Below are 24,025 nucleotides of genomic sequence, written 5' to 3'. Positions count from 1 at the left end.
GAGCAGGCTTTCATTTACTGCAATTTCTGTAACAATTATAAGGACAAGTAGTCTTGAATACTTAAAGATATTCCCAGAAACTTTTAAATTTAGATTCCAAATGTAAGAATCCGAGATGAACGTCTTTGAAGTCATTAAATTAGCTGCCGCTGTGATGTTACACGTTGCCACGCTTCTGCCCAATTACTCGCACTTTAAAGACTTTATTCTGTGTTTTTATCCTAAGATATATTTGCAGCTATAAAAATGATGCCCGTGTCTGTTGTTTGCTGTTCTGCCTCTGATTTTGCCCTTTCTCCAGCACGTTTACTATTCGAGTTCCAGGGGGCTGGTGAAGAGACAGATGTATGGTGCTGCTCCCAAGCGCACCGCGGCCATTTATTTATCAATAAATGTCTTCCTCGCCGCGGTGAGGCTCACTGTCAAGCTGGAATATTTGAAACAAATATTCAGTGTTAAAATATCCCCCGTCCCCCATCAGGTGTCTCTAGCTTGAAGCAAGGAGGACGCTTTGCACCAGGGAGTAGCAAAGTGGCTGTAATTGTCGGTGGGAAAGTTTCCACCGCCTCCGCCAGCACGACGCAGTCGCTGAGCAGCGGGTGCTGGGTCCTGCCAGAAGGCTGCCGGAGGTCTCGCAGCGCCTCGAGCGCATTGGAAGGAAGGAGGAACTGGCTGCCAAAGAGCTGACAGTGCTGAGAACGTGGTTGATTTGTGATGGAGAGAGAGGAAAAGACAGGGGAGCAGTGGGCTGTAAGATGGACAAAGAACAGCCGCTGCTGGAGATGTTGGGATGAACACACAATAACTGCTGCTTATTCCCTCTGCTTTGCTGCAGCATTTCAAATTCCGTGAATTTATTTTATGTTAAAGCAACGAAGCTCTGTCAGCACAGCCGGATTTCCCCTCGCTTCTCATCCTCACCTCCTTTCTAACAGCAGAAATTCTCCTCAGACCTCGTCTGGAGACAAAGAGGATTAACGGGCTTCGCCCCTCAGGTCAGCGGTTCCTGCCCTGCTGGGCTCCTGTCCCAGCTCTCTGGATAAAGCACTACACCAGAGAGCACCATATGATTTTTCTTTTTCTCTAGCCAGCAACTGAAGAGAAAACCGGCCTCTCTTTTCCCCAAATAGCATATTAATAACTACGACGTGTATTATCTTTGTTTCTTTTTTGTACAGCTTGAGCTTCGCATGTCTTCCTCACGACTAATTAATTTCTGAACCACAATAAAACAGCATTTCTAGTTTCGGCACTCACAGAAAAATGTGATCGCACCCAGCACGCGTAATAATTCCATTTGTTTGAGCGCTTGGATAAAAGCAGTCATTCAAATTAATACACAATTTCTTGCAAACATTTACTAGTGAGGAAATTGCTGACTCGCACCACTCCATCTACCAAAGTGTTCATTAAAAGCAGCGCCTTCCTGGTGCTGTGCCCATTTGCACAGCCATGCCTGCCGAAAGATCTTAGCGCTGTCGTAAATTGCTGTTTCCCAGTCAATGCGGTGCCAAAGGGACGTTGTTATGAGACCATTAAGTTTTGTGCAGAAGACACCAATATTCACAGGTATTTTGTATAGATGGTCTTTGAAAATCCCCGGTAGTCTGATATCCTTCGGTACAACTAAAATAAAGGTGGTGCGTGTAGACGGGGGTGTTTGAAACTTCATGGAATCACAGAAGAGTTGGAAGGGACCTCTGAAGACCATCTGGTGCCACTCCCTGCAATGCACAGGGACACCCACAGCTCCATCAGGTGCTCAGAGCCCTTGCCCTGACCTTGGGTGTCTGCCAGGACCACCACGACCTCTCTGGGCAGCCCAAGCAGTGCCTCACAGCTGTGTGTATGCAAGGCCCTCCTAGGGGAGAGATTTCTTTTTCCTTACTTTTTCCAGACCAGGTGTCTGTGGGACTGAAGACAAAGGAGGGCAAGGCGCAAAGTTAGGCGCGCTGATCCTCTCCCTCCCCTCGGTAATCCCTTCCTCCCTGTCCTACTTTCCAGCCTGGCGTTTCTATTCTGGGTTCCCCTGCCCTGCCTTGATGCTAATGGCGGGGAGCGTCGAAACGAGGCCGTCTGCGGGTCCTGGGTTTGGAGCACAGCGGGTGCTGTGGTCCCTCCAGGCGGTGTCACACAGCTGGGGAATGAGGAGGGGAGCAAGGTCAGCCCCAGCCCTCGTGACAAATGATGGAATCCTCACAGCGCGGTTTGGGCTAGAAGCGCCCTTCATGCCCAGCCAAGGGCAAGGGACACCCCCACAGCTCAGGGGCTCAGGGCCAGGTTAGAGGGGGCCCTGGGCACCCCCGGGGATGGACACCCACACTTGGCGTGCCAGGGCCTCACCGCCCTCGGCGCTTCCCCTCGCAGCCAGCCTACATCTCCCCTCTTCCAGCGGAAAGGCGCTCCCCGCGTCCCGGCACCGCCACGTGTGCCGGCTGAGGAGCACACACTCCCTCAGGTGAGCGGCGCGGAGCGGCCGATGCGGGCGGCGTCCGCCAGGCGGCTCCGCTGAGGGGAGAAGGCGGCGGCGGCGGAGCGAAATTTCCTGCCTGGCCGCCGCCTCTGCCCAGCGCCGGAGACCGCCTGGGCGTCCCGCGGTCCCGCGCCCGGGGCCCGGCAGCCGCCAGCGGAGCGCGGAGGCGGCGGCGGCGGAGGGCCGAGAAGCGGCGGGAGCCTCGGCGGTGAGCGGGGACCGGAGAGCGGCGCGGGGGAGGGAGGGAGCGGGCAGCGGGCTGCGTCCGTGGGGGCAGGTGGGCGCCGCGGGAGCCCGGGGGGAGCGGGGCGGGGAGCCGGTAGCGGCCGTGCGGAGCCCTGGCAGCGCGGCGGTCGCGGTTGGGATGCGGCTGCGGGCCGTGCGGGTGCGGTGAGTGCCGCTCGGGGAGCCGCGCTACGTGCGTGCCCGTGCCGGTACCGGCGCTCCCGCGGCTCGGGGGCTCACAGGCGGCGGTTCTGAGCCGCCGCGAACTTCGCGTTTTACGTGGGCTGATGGGGAAAATGACACGGGGCTTCGGTGGAAACGTGCTCGTCTGTTGCTTCCCAATCCAGGCCCTTGGTGGTTCTCCCCCCCCCCGCCCCTCAACCCCGCTTGCGGTTCTGCTTCAAACGGGGAAAAATAACGCCAGACCTCTCCGAAATAACGCGCGGACAACTTCTGACCGTCTCCGGTGAGGAGATGTGCTGCGTTTCTGCCAGAATGGGCTGCCGATAGCTGCTGTGCCGTGCACATGGGCTTTGCATGGGGAGCGGTTGGCTCCGAGCGTGTTTTCCTCTCCTCTCCTCTCCTCGTGTGACAGTGGCTGGTAGTGGGCTGGGTGCTGACGGCATCGCTCACCTGGCTGCGTTCAGAGGTGCTACCGGCGCTGCAGAAGGCAGAGATCAGGGTTAGGGATTGAGAAACGCTCTGTGGTGGGAAATACTGTTATTTGCATGGCTGCATTCTGGGCACGATGTGCTTAGGGGATGGTAAACACGAACGCAGAGGTGAACTTGGGCTGAAAATGAGCGATGTTCGTCTGGGAGCTGGCGATGTCCTCTTAGAGGGATCTCCATGGGGGTCGCTGGGAGCTCCCTAGCCCTGTCTGCATCACTGGGTGATGGACTTGGCAGCCTCGGGGGCACTGTCCCTGCTGGGGCTGACCCGGGGTACGGCTCCTGGTGCTGCTGGGGATCGTGGGCATTACCACCTGATTCCTTCGGTTTGCTTTGTCTTTGCCTGCGAATAAAGGAATGGCACAGGTACTGCGTTCTGTTGCACCAGCCATCTGTGCTGGCTGCGCTTTGCGTAACAGATGCTGTATCACTATGTGCCTGTAACGTATTTTACCAAGTTAAGAAATAAGCACTGAATTCCTTGTCGAAACGCTTCCTATGCTCTGGACACCTTTAATAGAACCAGAGGTCGTGATATACCTCAATTGTGATGTTCAGACTGCTGTAATCTATCCTGAGCCTGTGAAGCACAGGTGATATTTTAGCAGGTTTGGGTCCTAGTTTCCTTCCGTATCCCTCTTTCTTTTCCCCTTTTCCACGTGATACATTTATGTTTATCTGCCTTAAGAGAGAGGGGGTTGGGAGAGCTGGTATTTTCTCACCATCTTTCTTACAGGGTGGTCTGAGCCTCGTTACAGTGAGAGGCCGCGCTCATTAAACAATTGCTGTTGATTGCAAGACGCCTGCCTGGCAGTGTGCGCGCTTTCTCATGCGTTGGACAAGCAGTGCCTCAGGTTGGTCGTACAGCTGCTGCACCACAGCTGCAGGCCGGCCTTGTTGGCTGCACCGGTGTCAGGGCAGGCGCGGCATTTCTCAGGCTGCTGTGCTGCTCGGAGGCCTTCCTCCTTTAAGAGGCTCTGCAGGGCAGCTGTTCAACTCCACGAAGTATTGGAGGGTTGTGGCTGTGTCCCCGTTGAGCGCTACTGTTGTTTCATAAACGTTACGCTGCATGTCAAGCTCTGTTTCCGAAATAATCTTCAGGGTGGGTTTACGGTGGGTTTAACATCAGCTGGAGAACCCGCAGCTGGAAGTTGTATGGGAGTACTGGGATGCATCTTCTGTCATCACTGGTGGTCCTGGTGGAAAATTCATGTCTTTGCTTGGAAATATTGCGGTGGGTGACTGTGTCTGGTGTGCGCTGAAAATCTCTGCAAAAGCAGATAACAAGGAAAAAGTGTTTTTGCTTCAAGGTGCTGATCCCCTTGCTCCAGTGGTCATCAGGATAGGGCCATCGGTGGGAGCTGGTCCCTGTGCAGAGCAGAGCTGGGGAGCTGTTCTGTCTGGAGCGGGGGGACTGAGCAGACAGACCTGCGGGTGTAGGGGAGCTCAGTAAAGCCATTGCTTGGGGAGTGATGCTGATGGGGGCAGGAGGAGCCTGCGCCGTGTCCTGGCAGATGTTTGATTTTATTAATAAGTAGAAAGGGCTCTTGGGAGCTCTGTCAGGATTACAAGAGCGATGTGCTCGGAGCAGATGAGGAGATGGGATAGAAATCAGTGTTTAGATTGTTTAGAACAGAAGGTGGGTGTTGAAATTGTCGTGCTGAGTTCAGGGCTGACCACACGGCCTGGCCCTGCTCTGGATGCTGGGCTGCGTGTCAGAGAAGCACCTGCTTGCAAGCAGCTGCCTGAGCTGTGTGCAGGGCTCTGCAGCGGACCTGGCTCTCGCTGCCCGTGCCGCGGTCAGAGGCGGCTCCCAGCAGCACCACTGGTTTTGGCACCTGGTTTTCTTTTCCTGCTCTCTGGACGCGGTGTTAAGGAAAACGAATCTGAAACGTCATGTGGTGCCCCACAATTGAACGTGTCATAAATTGATCTGATGCATTATTGAAGAGTTCTAATGGCCTGGTCTGTGCGGAGCTGAGTTTCTGGGTATCTGCCTGTGATGCTCGCTGTATGGGCTCAGCGCGGTCCTAGGGGGTGATTCAGATGTGGCTGTGGCTGATGTGATGCAGCAGAATTCCGGAGGAAAGAGAAGTGGCTGTGGCCACCCGGCTGCTGCCTGCAGGCTCTCTGCAGCTCTGCTCACAGCTGTCTTGCATTTGCCTTGCTACCCAGGCCCTTCTGCAAATGCTCCGTCCACGTGTAGTCTTCGTCCTGTCTAATAACTATTTTATTCTAGTCTCAAGTCCTGTGGGGGTTCTTATTATTTTTTAAAGTGGCTATATTTCTTCCCAACTTTTTGCTAAGCTGTAGATATCGTTTAAATACATACATACAACAGATTGGAAGAATTGTGTGAGTCAGAGCTGCAGTAAGATGCTACTGAGGCAGAGATTAGGAGAAATCCTGCACCGGCAGTTTACTGAAGCATTTGTCCAGGATTTGTTTTCTAAGTGTGGAGCATATTTTTAAGATATGTGAGCAGCATTGTGCTTTGTGCTTCCGTTTACTTTCTGCAGGTGTAATAATTCAGTTAATGAATCCCTTTGGCTGCCAAAACGTGTTGTGTTGATGTCTGCAGAGGATGGACGCCTTCGGGGACTGGAAGAATGAGTGGGAGATAGATTGCCTTGCTGATAGGAGAAGGAGATACCTTTGGACTGGGACTGGAATTGCAGCGGGCTCAGATCTTGCTTTTTCAGTGAACCACCAGCTGATTACCTACAGTGAGAGAGCTCCCTGCGCAGTGCCTGACTGGGGGCTGTTTTTGTGTGCTTTGTGCCAGAGGGGCAGAGCCCTGTGTGCTACGGCACGTCCTGGGGCCGCTCAGCTTTTTTGGAGCAGGATCCATGCGGATTCGCTCGTGCAGAGTTTCTCCAGGGCTTTGGGAAGCACGCTGCCAACCAGTATCTTTTCCTCTTGGCACGCTGGGGGATGCGGCAGTGCCCTAAAAATGCCCTTTTTGCCTTTGTCTGCTGTTGACTCGCTGCCAAAGCAGCAAAGTGAAAGGATCTGGGCACAGAGCTCGGGATTGGCGTGCAGCAGTCGCAGAGCTGATATCAGGGGTGACTTCTGGCAAAGGGAAAGAACAAAACTGGAAGTAAATTTATAGGGGTAGGTTGCTGCTTGCGGTGAAAGTTTATTGTCACAAGGAAATGTGGCCTGAGTCAACCGTGGATTTTGCTGTCTCCTTTATGCCAGCTGTAAAAAACAAAACAAAACAAAAAAAAAAACGTTCAGTCCTTGAAACTGATGGGACAAGGGGAAATGATTTCAAACTAAAAGACGCATTAATACTGTTGAATGGCTGTAGGGAAAAAGTTGTTTATAATAATGGCAGTGAGGCACTGCTCAGGCTGCCCAGAGGGGTGGTGGTACCCATCCCTGCAGACTTCCAAGGTCAGAGGATGAGCTCTGAGCAGCTGATGGAGCTGTGAGTGTCCCTGTGCATTGCAGGGAGTAGGACTAGAAGGCCTTTCGAGGTCTCTTCCAACTCGAACCATTCTTTGATTCACATTACCATAGATTTTCTTCTTGGAATGTAGGGTGGTAATTATCAGTAAGAAGAAGATATCTCAGCAGGGAAAAGCATAAAACAAAGCTGCAAATCAGGTGGAGGAAAAGTGAGGTGCAAAATTCACCCAGGAATTATGAAGCTTCCTCCTAGATTTGCTTGCTGTAAGAGGGATCGGAGAATAACTGGGAAAGAAATGTGCAACTGCGCTATCATGCTAATCTCATTCTTTTGATATGAATGGGTTTTAATTGTTGTGGATCTTGAGGCTTCCGTACATGGACTTAACAGAGGGCTGTAGTTATTTAGCTTCAATGCAGCCCTCACTCATTCACGGGGTGCATTTTAGATTGATTCTTAGAGGGCCATTTCCCTTTTCAACCAACTTTTCTCAAATTATCCTGACCTGTGGTTGCTGCTGTGGTACGTGTGTGCTGCTGGTGCTGCATCTTTGCTCCCCTGGGCTCTGGATTTCAGCAAGCACGTGGCATTGAGCACCCAGGTATCTTGCACACCTCCTGTGTTCTGTAATTTAGATGTGCTTTCCATGAATGTATTTCATTATACCGCATGAGGCTGCTTAAATATTTATTATTCAACAGTATTAATGCGTCTGCTGTGATTCGTTCTGCTAATTTGGTACAGTTGGACAAAGAGAGCTGGATGGTGGGCAAAAGAGCTTTCATCCAGCAGAAGGAAAGCCTTTGTATAACCAAGTTAAAATGATATATGCTTTGCCTGTTAAATACCGGGATTAGTGTAAATGGATCCACATGAGTGTTTTGTTTGCAGTTGTCAAAAGCTCATTAATTTCAGGTTAAACTACCTAGCTCGCTGCCCCCACTTGCTTTTCAATCACACTGTGCTGCCTGGTCCCAGGTGGGAGCCCTGGCTGCAGCTCTCTGCGTGCTGACCCCACGTTGCTGCTGGGGGGGGGTTTCTCCTGGGAATGCAGCTCCTGGCACTCGGGTTCTGCACTTACTTCTTTCTGAACACTTTGCTACTCGTTCCGTCTTCATCTCCCAGTCTCTTTCACGCCTGCAGAAGAGAGCTCCTTTCCCCACATACTCCAAACCCTTCTACGTGTTTTTTTGTTTTTTGTTTTTTTTTTCCCAGTGATACTACATGGAAGCACGCAACTCGTATTGTTGTTAGCTGCTGTGACCCACATCTACATCACCGCTGCAGGAATCAGAGCTGCTTGTAAGAGCAGTGCCTCTTTGCTGTTCCATTTTCTGAGCACTGTTCAGGTGCAGGTGGTGTTCTCCTGGCTGTTTTCCCTTATTGGTGGTGGGGAGACCTCCTGGCCCTCCTAGAGCGGAGCTGGGGGGGCTCTGGAGGGGCAGTGTGGGGACACTGCGGTGCTGCTGGTGCTCCCGGGCGCTCAGTGGGTTTTTTGAGAATGGTTTTGCTCAGAGCACTCGTATTTAAATGGGACTTAAAGCAGCTGGTTATGAAGTGCTGAAAGCAGAGAGAAGATTATATTAGAAAATTCCCTCTGGTGGGAGGGCTGTAATTCTTTTTATGGTGGGAATTATTCTGCTTGCAAAATGAGATGAAAGGCACGCGGCACTGGCTCTTCCTGCAATAGATCAGCAAGAGAAAACTCTGCTTTTTCATCTAATTATAGAAGAATGGCTGGGTTGGAAGGGACCTTACAGTCTCTCCCTGCCCCCCTCCCCCAGCTCAGGCTGCCCAGAGCCCAGCTGTGGCTGTGGACATCTCCAGGGATGGGGCAGCACAGCTCTGGGAGCAGTGCCAGGGCTGCGCTGCTCTTTTTGAGAAGGTGTGTTTACTTGTTGTGGCAAGGCAGGACCTTGGATTGTCTCTGTGAATGGATAGGAATCCACTGCTCCTGTGCTCTGCCGTGTCTGTCCTCTCCCAGGAGGAATCGCTCTGCCCCAGAGATGCCAGCACCCAGGGCAGACCTGCTGCAGAGAGGCCGTCCTGCGGGCAGCACGTAGAGCATCCCAGCTGCAGGGGAGTGGGGGGAAAAGCAATGTTTGATCAGCTTTGGTGCAAGGAGCACAGTCACAGCTGTGTGCTAGTTTTCAGAGGGGGTGTTAGGCTTTCTTTTGCCTTCCTACCTGCATTTAAATGCTGAGTTTAATGGCCTTCTGCAGAACATCATCTCCTTGTCCAACGCTTCCATACTGTTCCGCTGTAGCTGTGCTTAACACACGTTGGCCTGTACCACTGCATACCCCAGCAGCTATCCTGTGCTGTTTTTGGCACCTCTGAACCTCTCCAGCAGTGATAATATTGCTCATGGGCAAGCAGGGATGTCGGTGGATCTCCAGTTATTCATTCAGCCTATTGCTGAGTGGGGCTCTCCAGCAGAGCTGTACTACGTCTGTGTCTCTGCCCTCAACCCCTTGCATCTCAGCTTGTGCTGAATGGATCCACCAGGTTTGATTTGTTTTTTTCTTTAAGCTGCTTGTAAGATACTTATCCCAAGTCAGTGAGTCAGAGGTGTGATAGTTGTTTCCCCTACAATACAGGCACCTTGCCCACAAGCGAGAAGCTGTGCCTTCGTTGGCACCCCCAGGCTCACACGTTGGGTGGCAGACCCATACAGCTGTCTGCAGAAGGCAGCTGTGTGATCGTGTGGCTGATGGTGGGCACATCGTTTTGCCAAGCAGAAAGTCAGGACCTGGCATGGCTCAAGTGGCTTTCAAGTACCTGGGCTGTATGACACAAAACAGCATCGGTTGCTGTTCTCTGGAGCAGTGTTTCAATATGGCCCAGGAATAGAGGCTTGGTAACAGTGGGCAGGCAGACTAGCATCGTGTGCTGATGGATATGTTAGGAAAATTTTGGTGGGATCAGTTTGAAAACGTTCCTTTTAGAAAGCTACCATTAGGAAAAATGTTTTTACTGTACTTTATTTGAAACAAAAATATGAAGACCCCCAGACTAAAAGGCTTGTCCTGCAAGTAATGATGCACTTATTCTGGGATGCTCTTGCCTTAATGATTAGGCTCATGTGGTCTCTTCTTAAATAGTGGACAAATTGAAGCTTGGTGCAGAATAGGCTCTGAATCAAAGGGATCTGCACCCATGGAGCTGGAGCCCAAGCTGGAGCAAGAATATTTGAGACCCTGGCACTGCTGCCCAGACCTGGAGGTGCCCACAGCCATGGATGGGGCCCTGGGCAGCCTGAGCTGGGGGAGCAGCCAGCCCATGGCGTTGGAACTGGGTGATCATTAAAGTCCCTTCCAACCCAAGTCATTCTGTGACTCTACAATTCTATGATATTCAACCTTCCTTCCACTAGTGAGGTGATCCTCATAAGCAGAATGAAATGCTCTCCTCCAAAGCAATCCTTGTGTTGCACCAAGCGTGAGTGTGTGTTGTATTTTTCTCAGGCCCAGCTGCTGCTGGGATAGAGGGAGCTGTGCCCCAGCCTCGCTGCAGCGGGCCTAGCTCTGTTTGGCTTGTGTTTGTATTTGTGTTTATGCACACAGAGCTCTTGCTTCCTCTACAAGAAGCATGAGCTGCACTGGTTGTGTTCTGCGGGTGCTGCTTTTGCCATGATCAGGATGGAAACGTGGTGGTTGGAGAAAGGTTCTCCCCGCTATATCTGCGTGCTCCTGCTAAAGCGTTCATCAGCATTCAATATCCTGCTCGATACTGTGCTTTCCCAAGATTAATTTCATGTATTCATGTGTTTTCAAAGGGAAATTGTTTGTGAACACTGCAAAAATAAAGCCTCCAGGAATGTAGTTATGTTGCTATTTTGGTGCGACTGGAATTTTAAGAGCTTGTATTTCCCAGTGTATAAACTTTGGTATGTGCACCACCCAGCATTGTACCCATCACCCAACAAGCTGGCTTCCTTGAGCTCTCTCTGTAGTCTTCAGAGAGACTCGAGCAGGGGAATGCAGACACCTGCGGTGAGCTTCTGCCCTGGGTCCATGTATTTATCCATTTATTTGCTTGTATCTCGTCAAGTCTGAATATTGGACAGCATGTATTTTATATATTCTGTTTGTATCTATCCTTCTCCTTTTTCCCCAGCCTTGGGGCGGTAAGTGCTGTTCTAATGTCTTTGTGTGCAGGCCCCATGGAATCCCTGCTTCCTCCTGCAATAATTTAAGACCTCAGTGCTGGGCCAGCATCGCACGGTTTCAGTAAAAACAGATGGGGGGAAAAAACACTGCAGCAAAAGTGGTTAGTAGTGGGCCTTCCTGGTTCAGCATTGGGCCTTGAAATGTCTGAATCCAGAGACCACCTCGCAAACGTAAATGTATCCTTATGGCAAAACAGAATTGATGCGAATACGGTTTTTGTAAGGCAAACTGTGCCCTTGTGTTGGAGCTGAAGCTATAGGGGGCAGCTTCCATGTAGACAAGCACGTTCCCTGCCAACCCTTTGCACTGGGGCTCTGTGTGGCTGCGATGGTCCCGACTGCAGGTTGGAGCGCAAGCAAGAGCGAAAAAAGCTGAATTGTTCCAAGAACTGCTGTTTTTACTTGAGTAGGTTAAAGCAGAGGTGACGGAAGCACATCTGTGGCCGTGCAGCAGGCTGGTGCTCAGCCCCGAGCGCGGGATCACAAAACCCCGTTGTTTGCGCGGTGCCTGACACTGGGGCTATTCAGGGCGCCGTGCGGGGGGCTGGCGGCAGGCAGTGTGCACGGAGCCTGGGATCTTCCTCTGGGACAGAAACAACAAAGCTGGAGGAAAATGGCCATGCTCAGCAGCGGTTTGCTTCATCCTGCTGCAGCCAGGCAGCATCACAGGGACGTCCCCGCTGTGCTGTGCCATGGGCAGGTGGCAGCAGCTCAGCACTGTCCTTGCCTTATGGCTGTCCTTTATGTATATCCAACAGCAAGTGATTTTTTTTTTTTTTTTTATCATTTATTATTCCTTAAAGACTCATTAGGTCAGGAGGAAGCAATGCTTTCCCTAAAGTACTTGTCATTTTTTTTTTTTTAATACTGTGTTGATTACATGTGCACTGATGAGTTGTATCTAAGGAATATAAATGCAGTTTCGAAATACAATCGTGACCACAAGCAGAAGGAAGAAGGAACTTTTTGGGCTGGTTTCGGTGTCTGAAATGCATTGTCAGAAATGTCACAGCACGGACACGTCCCAGGAAGCAGTGCAGGTTTTGAGAATGGCGGACACACTGGAGCTGGCTGCTCAGGGTCTGCAGGATCTCAAAGACCACCAAGTTCCACCCCCTGCTATAGGCGGGGTTGCCAGCTGCTAGATTGAGTGCTAGATCACATTGCCCGCTTGGACAGTAGCTGATGTACTTTGAGATGTGTTTAATAGGTTCTGATCCTTTTCAGATGGAAACAAAACTCAGAGAGCACAGAGATATTTCTGTAATCTTTAACTCTGTTTAAAAACTCTCATGGAAATCTGATAAAGCCCGCGGGTTTTTTTTCCCATCGGGTTTTCTAGGTTTTTGGGTCTCCTTGGAGACATGCAAACATTTGCATTGCATATCTATTCTTTGATCCGTTTTTAAATACAGAAACTGTGTTAATTGCAACACACGTTGTTTGGTAATATGAATTTGTGAAATACTGCTGGGTCATTAAAATAATTTCGTTTGTGGTAAATACGCAATCAAATTCAAGCTGATGTGCCGGGATAGTAAGTAGCGGTAGTTACTTGCAGTAAAGTTTGTTTGCTGCTTATTGAGATGGTAACCAGTGGGTTTTTAAAGGGTTTGTTTTTCTTTAAAGTCTGTTTAATTATGGCTCAGCTAAACGATTGAGCAGGGATGGTGTTTATGGCAGTGATTCCCTAGAGATACTGGACCCCAAACAAGAGATTTCTGTGTACTGAATCCCCACAGCCCCTTTTGCTTCTGGATTGCCTGGCAGCTGCGGTTGGTTTTGGTCTGCTTCTTTTCCAAGGTATGCAAGCAGGTATGGGAGAGGTTTGTGCTGTTGTGGCTTTCTGCAGTAGGAATGGACGCGTGAGGCACTGCCTGTTTATAAAGTTTCTTGAGTGCCAGAATCATTTGTGTTCTTTGTTTCCAAGTATGCAGAGTCGGGACAATGGGAAGGGATAGTGGTATTAGCCCTCTGGGACTTCAGCACTGGATTTTATTTTGGAAATAGCTTTTACTATTTCTGACCTGATATCCTGAGCAGGAAGGGAAAATTCCAAACGAGGGCTTAGTTCTCAACGCAGATCAAAGCAACTAATGTTGATATAATGTCCTGCCAGAAGGTAAAACAGAAAGTGAAAAAGGAAAATAAGCTCTGCAAAGTGGCGTTGCAGGAGTATGGCATTAGCTGGTAGATTTTGTTGAGAGTGTCCTGAGTGTCAGCCCAGGAGTTTTGACCAGATAAGATAAAGCTTTTCCAAACCAGTTTCAAATCTTTCACTTGCATCTGAATGAATGGGGAAGCTTGATAGTTTCAGATTGCGGTGGGACTACCTTGTGGCCCAGGGACTTGCATCCAGACTATTTCTCCTTCCACCCTTGGGTGATACTGTATATTCCATATACAAAAAAATGTATATTTTAACAATGTTGTTTCCTGCTGCTTTGCTGTTGATGTTGCAGGATGGGGTTCTGCCCCCAGCTCCGTGTGTTCAGTTCGTGCAGGAGCTTTCTTCAGTTTTGAGTGAAGCACAAAGCGTGGTAACAAAGGTACGTGTACATAGCTCGAGTGCCAGAGGGACAAGGATGGCTGTCACATAGGAAATGATGACATCCTTTCTCATGGTCATGCACATAATTTGCCACGTAGCTGAAGCAATCTTGTTGGCAAGCATAGGCTTTGCAGAAGGAACGCTGCAAAAGGCCCTGGCCTTGACAATAAGCGCAGAAGGAACGAGAGAGAGAAAGCTCACTGCTGCTGCACTTCGTTAAATGCACAGGTGTACTTACTGCCATCAGAAAAGGGACTGAGATGTTTTGCGTAACATGTCAAAACAATATAAAAAATTGTAGTGATTAGGGGAGTTTGACTTGCTAATTGTCCCCAGCCTCCAGCCTTTGTGCCATCATTTCAGTTTGGAGCCCCTGGCGTGGTGTTCTGAGGGTTTTTCTCTTTTCCCCACCGTGGTTCGGTTGGGGTAGATGGCTTCTGTCAATGGTTGGATGTATCGGTCTGCTGCTTAAGGCATGAAGGAAACGAGCAGCAGAAGAGTTTGTGCAGAATCTTCTAGTCTATCATCTGGAATCCTCACCCTCCAAGAGTAAGGAAAGTTTGGAAATGTCATCATCTGATGCATTTCGTGTATTCACTTTGTATCCAAGGCTTTCACAGAAGCTTTGGAGAGCCGTGCAATTATAAGGCCTCTTGACTTAAACAGTCAAACAAAAAACCTGTCCTGTAGACTTCACACTGAAGAAATGAGTGTAATGTACACACTGAAAGCTATGGGACTCTGGACGAGTCCGAGTACCCATCATTGTCCTCAGCCATGAGCAAATCCTGGAGGTCCCATGTGTGTATTTATTGTGTGTTTTGGCGTGGAGCTGTATAACTCCATCCTCTTAAGTTTGTGGAGCAGCGAGGCTCCATGTGAAATCTCTTGTTGTTGGAAGGAGGTTTATCTGTTTTCTTTTCGCTCTCCCACCGGTAGTTTTTGTTTTGCATCTGGATTTCTCCTTGTTTGTCCAAGCTTCAAACACGGACATCTGACCTGCTTCTGGAACCGGTCATAGTACTTAAGGAGGAACGGCGTTCGCTATTGCTCTGTGTGGAAGAATAACTCAAAATAACTGAAACGTATACCGGTTTTTGTTTTTCATTGCCTGTGTGAAGCAACCAGCAGTTCTGAGCTCCTGCAAGAAGCCTTGGGATGACAGAATCACACAATTGTAGGGGTTGGAAGGGACCTCTAAGGATCATCGAGTCCAACCACCCTGCAAAGCAGGCTCCCTGACCAGGGATCAGCATCCAACCAAAAAGGTCAGGTCCCTGTAGGACCTATCCAGCATGTTCAAATCAAGGAAACTTTGCATAAATGCAAATGTGAAATGTTCCCTGAGGGCAATAGCTTTTATTTACCCCCTCAGTGTGACAGAAAACAAGCGTGAAACCATCTTCTGCTCTTTGAAGCATTCCTGCAGCTCTGGGGTGTGTGCACAGGGCCCCCAAGGGAAGGTGCTGGGGCAGTACCTGAAGTTGGAAGTTTCCGTCCTAAGGCAGAGAAACTGCTCTCATCACATTTGTTCTTAAACTCAAATGAAAAAAAGGCCGTAGGTTAGCTTAATGTCAAGGCACAGTTATAATGAAGAGTGGCAATCCAGTAGGGGAGAAGTCCTGTCTCCTGGGTTGTGATGTTGTCAGTGCAGCTATCCACTCATTATTATTTGAATCTTAATTAGTGATGTTGGAATTTCTAAAAGGCTGTGCTAAAATGAAGATAAAGGTGGTATTTAAACGTTCCCTGCTGCTGAGGTGTGTGATTGTGAGCATCTTGTTCTGATAAAACGCAATGCCTCGGAAACAGGAGCTTTGCTGACTGTCTACATTGCACTGTTGTACTTATCTGGATTTCAGAGGAGAAGAAAAATAGAAATTATCATCCCTCGACTTGTGCTGTCGCATTTGGAATAGTTTTTCTGAGGCGCTCTAGTGGAACAAACGTATTCTTTAGACAATATTTAATGCAATTTGTCAAGTTGGTGAAGTAGAGTTGAATTAAATGGGCGGTGGAAGAGGGAATGGAAGGAAGTAAGTTGTTAACTCTTATCAGCGATCTGGCAGCGCGGCTCTGCTTCCAGGAGCAGCAGTGCTTTGGGATGGGTCTCTGTAAGCATGGGGCTTTCTGCCACTGCCAATAACTGCTGCGCTCTGTGGCAATGATTCAGCATCTACCTGAGCACCACTTGCAGATGACTGCGGGACCTGCGAGCGGAGGCTGCGTTTGCACGGCTCAGCTGGGGATTTGCTTCCCGCAGACGAGTCTGGTCTGTTTGTCTTTGCTTTTGCCTCCAGGAAGCTGTTATGTGAAGGAGTTTTTGGACAGGAAAAGTTATAAACTAAATAGAGAAGGCAAACAAAGGCTGAAGTAAATGAACTGAGAGTGTTCCTGTTTTGTCATTTTGAATGAAGAATGTTGTGGTTCTACGAATGTCATCATCGGGCGTAAGTTTGTGAATAGGTTTCTGCCCAGCCCCAGCTGCTGATGGATGCCCCTGAGCTGCCACTCACTGATAATGTATGACGTTGCTTCTGGGCTGTGAGTCAGATCAGGGAAGTGCTTCCTTCTGGAAGGATCCTGCTTTCGTATTTTCCTTCTTTGTAACCTGGATGGTTTCTTGGGCTGGTTTACAGCAAAGAGCAATGCCAACACAAGCGGTGGTGCGGTGCGGAGTGGCTGAGGTGGTTCTCTCTTGTTTTCTGTACAAACTGAGGCTCGTGCGTGTACCCATGCTCTGAAGCACTTGGTGGTTTAATAGATCTATGGGGTAAAAATAAATAAACAAATACAAAAGGAGTTGGTGAACCCAGAAAATGCATTGCATCACCTGAACCCCGGTGTGCTACCCAGGCGCACTGTCTTATTTCCCAGTACTTTTCAAGCCTCCTTTTTCACATTTGGTCTCGGACATTTGTTTGTCATGCTTTTTGTGTTCACGCACATGCTGCGTGCTTGTTTTCCCAGTGCTGTGAGCTGGGCTTCCTTTCAGCATAGCTTGGGAAAGCAGATCCCCTGTGGCCGTACGCTGCTTTAGATGGCCGCATCACAGCTGGTGGTCACGTCTTAAGGATGCCACGCAAAGACAAAAGTAGAGGAACTGAACAATAAGAGTAATAGCCTTGTTATTGCTGAGTCAGTGTGGATCATGCTCTGGGAAGCTTCTTGTCTGTAGAAGAAGGGATGGCCGTGCAGGAGCTGCCCTTTCCGTGGGCAGTGGTCTGGGGTACCACCAATCCTGCCCTTGGAGCGCTCGGAGCTGGTGGTGCTCGATAACCCAAAGCTATGGCTTCAGTTGGTTGTTTCCCGTTGATTGCCCTGTTTGAGAGCCTGCTCTTGTGCAGCTTAGTGCTTCATTTGGCACCTCTCTGGTTGCCCCAGGGGGATGTTGTTGTGATCACAGCGATCCATTCTGTTCTCAAATCCTAGCGTTATTTCTGGACAAAGCTGTTTTCAAGACATACATTGCCGCATATTGATGCGGAGCTTAGTCATCAAGCCTTCCTCCTGTTCATTTCCTAAATAACTGCTTAAAACTCTTCAGTGGCAACTAAATCTTCTCGTCTTTTTAAAAAAATGGGAAATCTCCCATGTCCTCTGTGTCTGTCTCCTATTGTGATCCTCAGCATTACCATTTTTCCTCCAGTTGGGGTAAACCCAGAACTTAGACAGTGGAACCCTAAAATGTTTGCTGCAAACACACACCCCTTGTTAGCTGGTATTTACATAAAACATGCTGACACCAGGTTGGGGAGATTGAGTAGGATGCTTTCTCAGCTGTTGAAATTTGCACACGAGATGGGAGATGTTTTGATTAAAAGGGGTTAGCTGAATATCTCTGCCATTTATTCCCATGTGTCAGAATCAAAGCAGCGTTTCTCTAGGCATTTTGCCCACTTCCTTTTCTTGTTTTGTTCCTCTTCTTTCGTTCTACATTTTTTTTCCTAAGGTTGGGATGTATTTATACTTTTAATGGAGGCATTTAATAGCTTAATGAAATAAATATATGTAAAGTGCCTTTCAGATAGGAATGAAGATAATATTACTGATTTTAGATTTCCATCCCTTTTTAGTAGCATTTGCAAATTCACTTTTTTATTTATCAGAACAAGCTGGGATGAAACAGAGACCTGTGAGAGTTAGGAGCAGGAAAACCCGTCTCTTAAACACATGGCTGAGAGGCTGGCGCAACTGCAGGGATTTTGGTTTTTTTGACCATGGGGCAGTTTACTTGGCACCTGGCCTGGTGTCTATGGACACGATGGTGGGATTGGGGTGAGGCAAGGGGCTCAGCTGAAGTGCATCTACATCAATGTATGCAGCATGGGCAGCAAACAGGAGGAGCTGGAAGCCATTGTGCAGCAGGCAAACTATGACTTAGTTACCATGTGACTGTAAATGTGGTAGGATTGCTACAAGGTGAGCCGGCAGGGAAGAAGACCAGCGTGAATGAACAGGGAGCTCTTCCTGAGGCTCCAGGAGAAAAAGAGAGTCTACCTCCTATGGAAAAAGGGACGGGCAACTTGGGGACGAGTACAGAGAAGTTGTTAGGATGTGCAGGGAGAAAATTAGAAAGGCAAAAGCCCAGCTTGAACTCAACTTGGCCGCTGGTGTAAAAGAGAACATAAAACTTTTTTTTACTGATATACTAACAGTAAAAGGAGGGCTAAGGAGAATCTCCATCCTTTGCTGGATGCGATGGGGAATGTGACCAGTGATGATAAGGCTGAGATTCTCAATGCCTTCTTTATGTCTGTCTTTAAAAGTCAGGCCAGCTGGGGCCTGTCCTGTTCAATATCTTTATTGATGACCTGGATGAGGACATTGAGTGCACCCTCAGTAAGTCTGCACATGACACAAAGTTGGGAGGAAGTGTCGATCTGCCTGGTAGCAAGGCCCTGCAGGGGGATCTGGACTGACTGGATCACTGGGCTGAGGCCAATGGGATGAGGTTCAACAAGACCAAGTGCAGAGTCCTGCACTTTGGCCACAACAACCCCAGGCAACGCTACAGGCGTGGGGCAGAGTGGCTGGAAGACTGCGTAGAGGAAACAGACCTGGTCTTGGGGTTACTGGTTGATGCTTGACTGAACATGAGCCAGCAGTGTGCCCAGGTGGCCAAGAAGGCCAATGGCATCCTGGCTTGTATCAGAAATAGCGTTGCCAGCAGGAGCAGGGAAGCGATCATCCCTCTGTGCTCAGCACTGGTGAGGCCGCACCTTGAGTACTGTGTCCAGTTTTGGGCCTCTCACTGCAAGAAAGACATTGAGGGTGTGAACCCTCAATGGTGGAAAAAATGGTTGGAAAAAACCCAACCTTGGGTGTGTTCAGAGAAGGGCAACGAAGCTGGTGAGGGCTTTGGAGCATGATCCTTGTGAGGAATCGCTGAGGGAGGCTCAGGGGTGATGTTACTGCTCTCTACAACTACCTGAAAGGAAGTTGAGTTGAGGTGGAGGTTGACCTCTTCTCCCATGTAACTAGTGATAGGATGTGAGAGAATGGCCTCAAGTTGTGCAAGGGGAGATTCAGGTTGGACATCAGGAAATAAAACTTCTTGGAGTGGTTAGGCACTGGAAGTTGTGAGATTTCTAGCATGAAGCCATTGCTGTGATAACATTTTAGCATATGGTTTGTTTGCTTTGTTTTTGAGCTCTATTTAAAGAGCCTTCTCTCAAGGAAGAGAACTCCATCTTTTTAAATCAGTGCTGAAATAACTTTTAAAAAGTATAAAATAAGATCCTTTTTTTTTCCTTGTACTGAGAAAAACATTCCCTTTTCATTTCTTTATTTTTATTTGCTCCGTGTGGATGCTGATGCTTCTGGCCACTTGGAAACTAGAGCAAAGCCTTTTTTTAGCAACTAGAGCAGAATTTTCATAATAAACCTGATCTCCTGCAGATTCAGAGCCTCTTTGGGGGAAGTGAGGGAAGGAGACCGGAATTAGGGAGGGTTATAAGCAATGTAATTTCAAGGATCTATATTCTGAAAAAGTCTCCATGGATTTGGTACTGCTGCTTGGATTAGGAGGCCCTTTAATTTGCTTTTAATTAAAGTGATTTTCATTTATTCTGTGCCTTCTTCAAAAGTCCCAAGGCACCTTACAAACTTGTGATTATATATATAAAATGCAAAATGCATATTCATGCAGTGCTGAGTTTCCACGTTGAAGTGAAGGATGAAAATGAGTTTTACCTTCCTTTTTTCTATGCGTATTTTTAGAACCTCAATTCCCCTTTATAGCACTACAGTTGTATGTTTGATCTCAGAGGCCACGGTCCAAAATGTAAGCACTGACCTTCCATTAAGTATCTTATCTGAATCACGTATTTGAATAGCTTAATTTTTGCAGGCTCACTAAGTTGGAGGAAAAAAGTCGCAGAAATACCTTATTTAAAAAGAAAAAAATGAAATGCGTCTGTTGCAGGGAATCCCAAACAAAATGCAGTGAAACAGTATATTAAACTGGGAACTGCTACGTAGCTTGTCAATATAATGTAGGCTACACCTGTTTGCTTTTAAATAGCTGATATTAATACAATGCAAATATTGAAAAATTAAGAAAAGCCTTTCTTAAAATTTTCACTCATGCACTCGCTTCCTGCACAATACCTATGGAAGAACAGAAGGAATGGGGCCATCAGCTGGGAAACAGTGGTTGCAAAGCCTGCAGTGGCAGAGATGCTGGGACTTCTTTTTGTGTCCGTGAGTTCAGACCGCTCTAAACGAGCATGGTGGCATTTTGTGATGGGGGGGTGGTTTGCTGGAGGCAGAAGCTCGCAGTGCATTTGCACAGTGTGATTGTACGCATTCTCTAACTGTACGAGGACTTTGAGACGCAGTAATTAAAGTGGAAAAACGGAATGAAGTCATTAAAAAGCGATGTAGACGTCTTTATAATAAAAGCGGGTCCTGAAAAAAATGAGTGTTCTACTGTAGAAGAAAACTGGAAAATGCTGCTGGTTTGTAGAGAAGAGAAATTTCACTGTTCAAGTTAGGGTAAGCAAAATGCCACTTTTGACATTGTGCTCTTGTTTGAGGATATTACACCCGAATTGTGAGCAGCATATTTTCTTATAATGCGTTTTTTGTTTTCTAAATGAATACAGCAGTGTTCGTTTGTATGGAGGAGTTATTCACGAGGAACTTTCCCAGGATCTGGCAGATGAGGAGAGGGCTGCGCTCAGCACTTCGAGGAGGTTTTTTCTCTTTTGCTTAAGTTAGGCACACCAGCGTTCCAACCTCCCAGAAGCCATTTGGTGGGTACTACTGAGAGCCTGGTGCAAGTGCCCATTTGCTGCGTGTAGCAGATATGATCCCAGACGTGGCAGGGGCACTGCTGGTGGAGGCCACGGTTGCGTGGTGAGGATGGAGTAATCTCAGTGACCAGAGCACTTTGGCTTCCAGGATTTCCCTTCCTAACAGTTGAGTGATTGGATTCTTATGTTATTTTTTTTTCGTTTGTTTGTGTTTCGTCCACCATTATTTCCTAAACCTCTTACTCCTCCGTTGCTCTGCAGTGAAAACCATGAAGCCTTCGTGTTGTTTTCTGATAGAGCTGGTCAATAAAAGTGACTGATGATGTGAAGTCTGCTCTATGGGGAAGCAGTGGTGAAAGTCATCATAAGGCAAAATGCCTCTTAAGGGCAGGTGTGGGTCCTGCTTTCTCTCTTTTTTTTTACGGGGCAGCGAATTTCTGGTATCAGTCTTTTCTTTTAGACAGGGATTGGCTGATTTCCAAGGTGAAACATCTCACTAAGGTGGGCCTGAGGCTCCTTGGGTTCCTGTTTCCTACCAACGTAGGTTAGGCAATAGGAAAGCTGCCAAGTAAAGGTGAAAAAAGCCTTTCATTTCTTTTTTTTCTTGTGTTTAGTTGACTCGATTTAACCTTGAGTGAGACATTTGAATGAATTACGAGGGGTGGTTGTAACCATCTTGTGAAACTGCTGCGCTCTGTTGCATCGTAAACAGATTATAATAAATGACTTCTTTGGGATTGCGTTCATCTGAGGCCAAGAAACATGCTGCAGGGTGATTCCCTGTGAAACTTAGGGATGTTAAGATGATGGACTTAGTGCCAGCTTATGCATTTAGGGTGGAAACCATATGAGTTGTGTATTTTAAAGGACTTTGCCTGCCATCTGTATTGCATCTACTATGTTTCATTGTTCCGCTGAGGCACAGATGTTCGAGAAATGACTGAATGGAGTTACGTAAATGTGCAAATTGTTACTGTCTTTGTAATTAGGATGAGCCCTTCTTGCTTTGGCTCCAGGGAGGTCGCAGGGCTGGAAGCTGGAGTGTAGAGATGAACTGTAACATCCTCATGTGCTGCTTCAGGACAAAAGGTGTAGACAAGTGCCAGTACATTACACAGACCGAGAGGACAGCCTTATCAGCATCCCACAGAGCCCACCTTAGCAAGCTGTTTTGCCTCAGAAATCAGCCCATCCCCATCTAAGAAAGACTCAGCCACAGAAATGGGCTGCCCTCTGCTACCGTCAGCTTTTGTGGTCAATTTTAAAAGCACTTCCAGTGTTTCCTTCAGGACTTGCAGTTAATTGATTTATTTCAGGTGTGTTGGTGTGCTTAGGGGAAGCCTTTGGGGGGCCCGTGCAAACCCATTTTTGGGGGTGGTGGTGGACAGCCCATTACCACATCCAGAAGTGCAAGGAGAGCAGACCACACGATGGGATGAGTGCACTTGCACAGCTGTCAGCGAACGCCTGGGTTGAGCTGCTCGTGCTCCTACTGAATTGAGATGCAGTGACATTTGTGAGTTTGTCTTTCTTGAGTGCTTGTGGCAAATGTTCAAAATGCCAGCAACTGAGGTCTGCTAAAATAACCGCTGCTCTTAAAGCATTTTATATTCATCAAGGAGCAGCTTTGTTGGTTTTTTTTACGATGTGGTAGAGGAGTTGGATGTTAGTTAATGTCCTCCTGATTTTGTATTCTGTATACATCCAAAACATCCTCACAAACATCCTCTGTACATCAAAAACATTGAAGGCATGCACAGCCTGACCTTTGAACGCAGAGCTTTTTCCTGTTTATGCTGGCCAGGAGCCTTAGAAAAAGTATTTATTCTGTCATGAAGAAAACTACCAAATAAGTTAACATCTGTGGAAGCCAGGTAGTGGAACTTGGCATGCTCTGCACGTCTGGAGGAGGCCGGGCATTCCAGGAGATCATTCAGGCTTTTGTGTGATAGCATCTTCTTATCAATGCAGCCACATGGCATCAGAATGAAATGACTGCTGCCACTCTAGCTGAGAGCAAGTGCTGAAGTCACATTTGCACAGCAGCTGTTCCTCATTTAATCTGAACAAACAGGAGAGCAAAGTTCTGTATACGTAATTTTCTGCCGGATGATACTCAGCTGTAGGTTTACGTGCAGCCTCCCTGTGGGTGACCTGGCTGACGGGGTGAAGTGCAATTGAAGAACAGGTTGGCAGATGGCCCGGCTGGGAGGGCAGGGCTGCTGGGCAGGGCATGGAGAATCTTGTGGAGCCTCCTGGTGTCGGCCAACGCCGAGTGTGAGGACGTGGAGGAAAGGCTGGAGCGGAGGCAGGTGGCTGCAGGGTTGGACTGAAGTGCCTTCAGGTGCCTGAAGGGCAGCACTGGACGCCAGGCCAAGCTTGCCCAGCACGGGGACAGGAGGCAGCGGGCACAAGCTGCAGCAAGAGAAATTGCAGCTGGTTGCATGGTGGGAGGAAAATCCCCTGTGAGAGTGGTATGCAGCATGGAACAGGGGTCCCGCGGGGCTGCAGCATCCCCTGGTCAGAGAGCCACCAGCATCTGTCCCACTGGGGTCTGTTATTGCTGGTAATTATGACCAGTCTAAGAGAATGTTTATCATTTATGTGCAGAGTTTCTACTGACGGAGTAGTTGAGCTTATCGCTGTGGATGTGCACGCTGTTCTGTGGGAATGTGTGGCTTTAAAACGTTTTCTGCGTGTAGAAATACATTAAATTCTATTTTGAATTAATTTTCATGGAGTGGATGTACTGTTGTGCTTCTATTCCTAGCTGTGCTGTCAGCTGGCATACTTCCGGAAATCAAAACCTATTCTTCCGATTCAGAGGAAAGCAAAATTTTGTGTTAATGCGATGATCAAAATATCCATCTTGTAGCAGACTGGGGGGCAAAATGAGAGCTCTGTATAACCCCAGAAAGAGTTGTTTTCCTGTAATGCAGATCGGATCATTATTTGCTAAAGGCTTCACGGCAGCCTATAGTTTACAATTATTTAAAGAAACAAAGAAATAAATCTGTATTTCAGCGATATAAAGAGAACACATGCGAATACTGGTCAGTCATCCCGTCCTGTCCTCATCATCTTCAGCCATCCCATTTGACACTATTTGTATTAATAAAGCAGTGCCATTCCTACCCCTGTTAAACCAGGTCCAGTTTGTAAAGGAAGTAAGATACATATGTCATAGCTAGCACGTGATTTTGCTCCCTTCTGAATTTTCTGTGCTGTAAGATAATTGGTTGGCTTTGGTCAAGCTGGTG

General features: G+C 48.2%; 1 protein-coding gene across 3 annotated transcripts in view; it reads left to right on the top strand.

Moving 5' to 3' along the window:
• PTPRE (protein tyrosine phosphatase, receptor type E) overlaps positions 2,483-24,025 on the top strand; it is an 82,614-nt gene continuing 61,071 nt past the window's right edge. The window contains exon 1 of one of the 3 annotated variants that reach the window (XM_021399247.1): positions 2,483-2,681. Coding sequence is in view for 1 of the 3 variants with exons in the window: in XM_021399241.1 (XP_021254916.1) it covers positions 2,838-2,863 (26 nt within the window). In the remaining 2 variants the exon portion in view is untranslated. Of the gene's footprint in view, positions 2,682-2,822; positions 2,864-3,090; positions 3,165-24,025 lie in introns of those variants that run through there. The other 2 variants (XM_021399241.1, XM_021399243.1) reach the window with 2 other exon arrangements.

This window comes from Numida meleagris, chromosome 5 (genome assembly GCF_002078875.1).
Source record: "Numida meleagris isolate 19003 breed g44 Domestic line chromosome 5, NumMel1.0, whole genome shotgun sequence".
In the NCBI taxonomy this organism is placed as follows: Eukaryota; Metazoa; Chordata; class Aves; order Galliformes; family Numididae; genus Numida; species Numida meleagris.
Note: the sequence above shows the minus strand (reverse complement) of the source record. Positions and strands in the feature narration are given on the sequence as shown.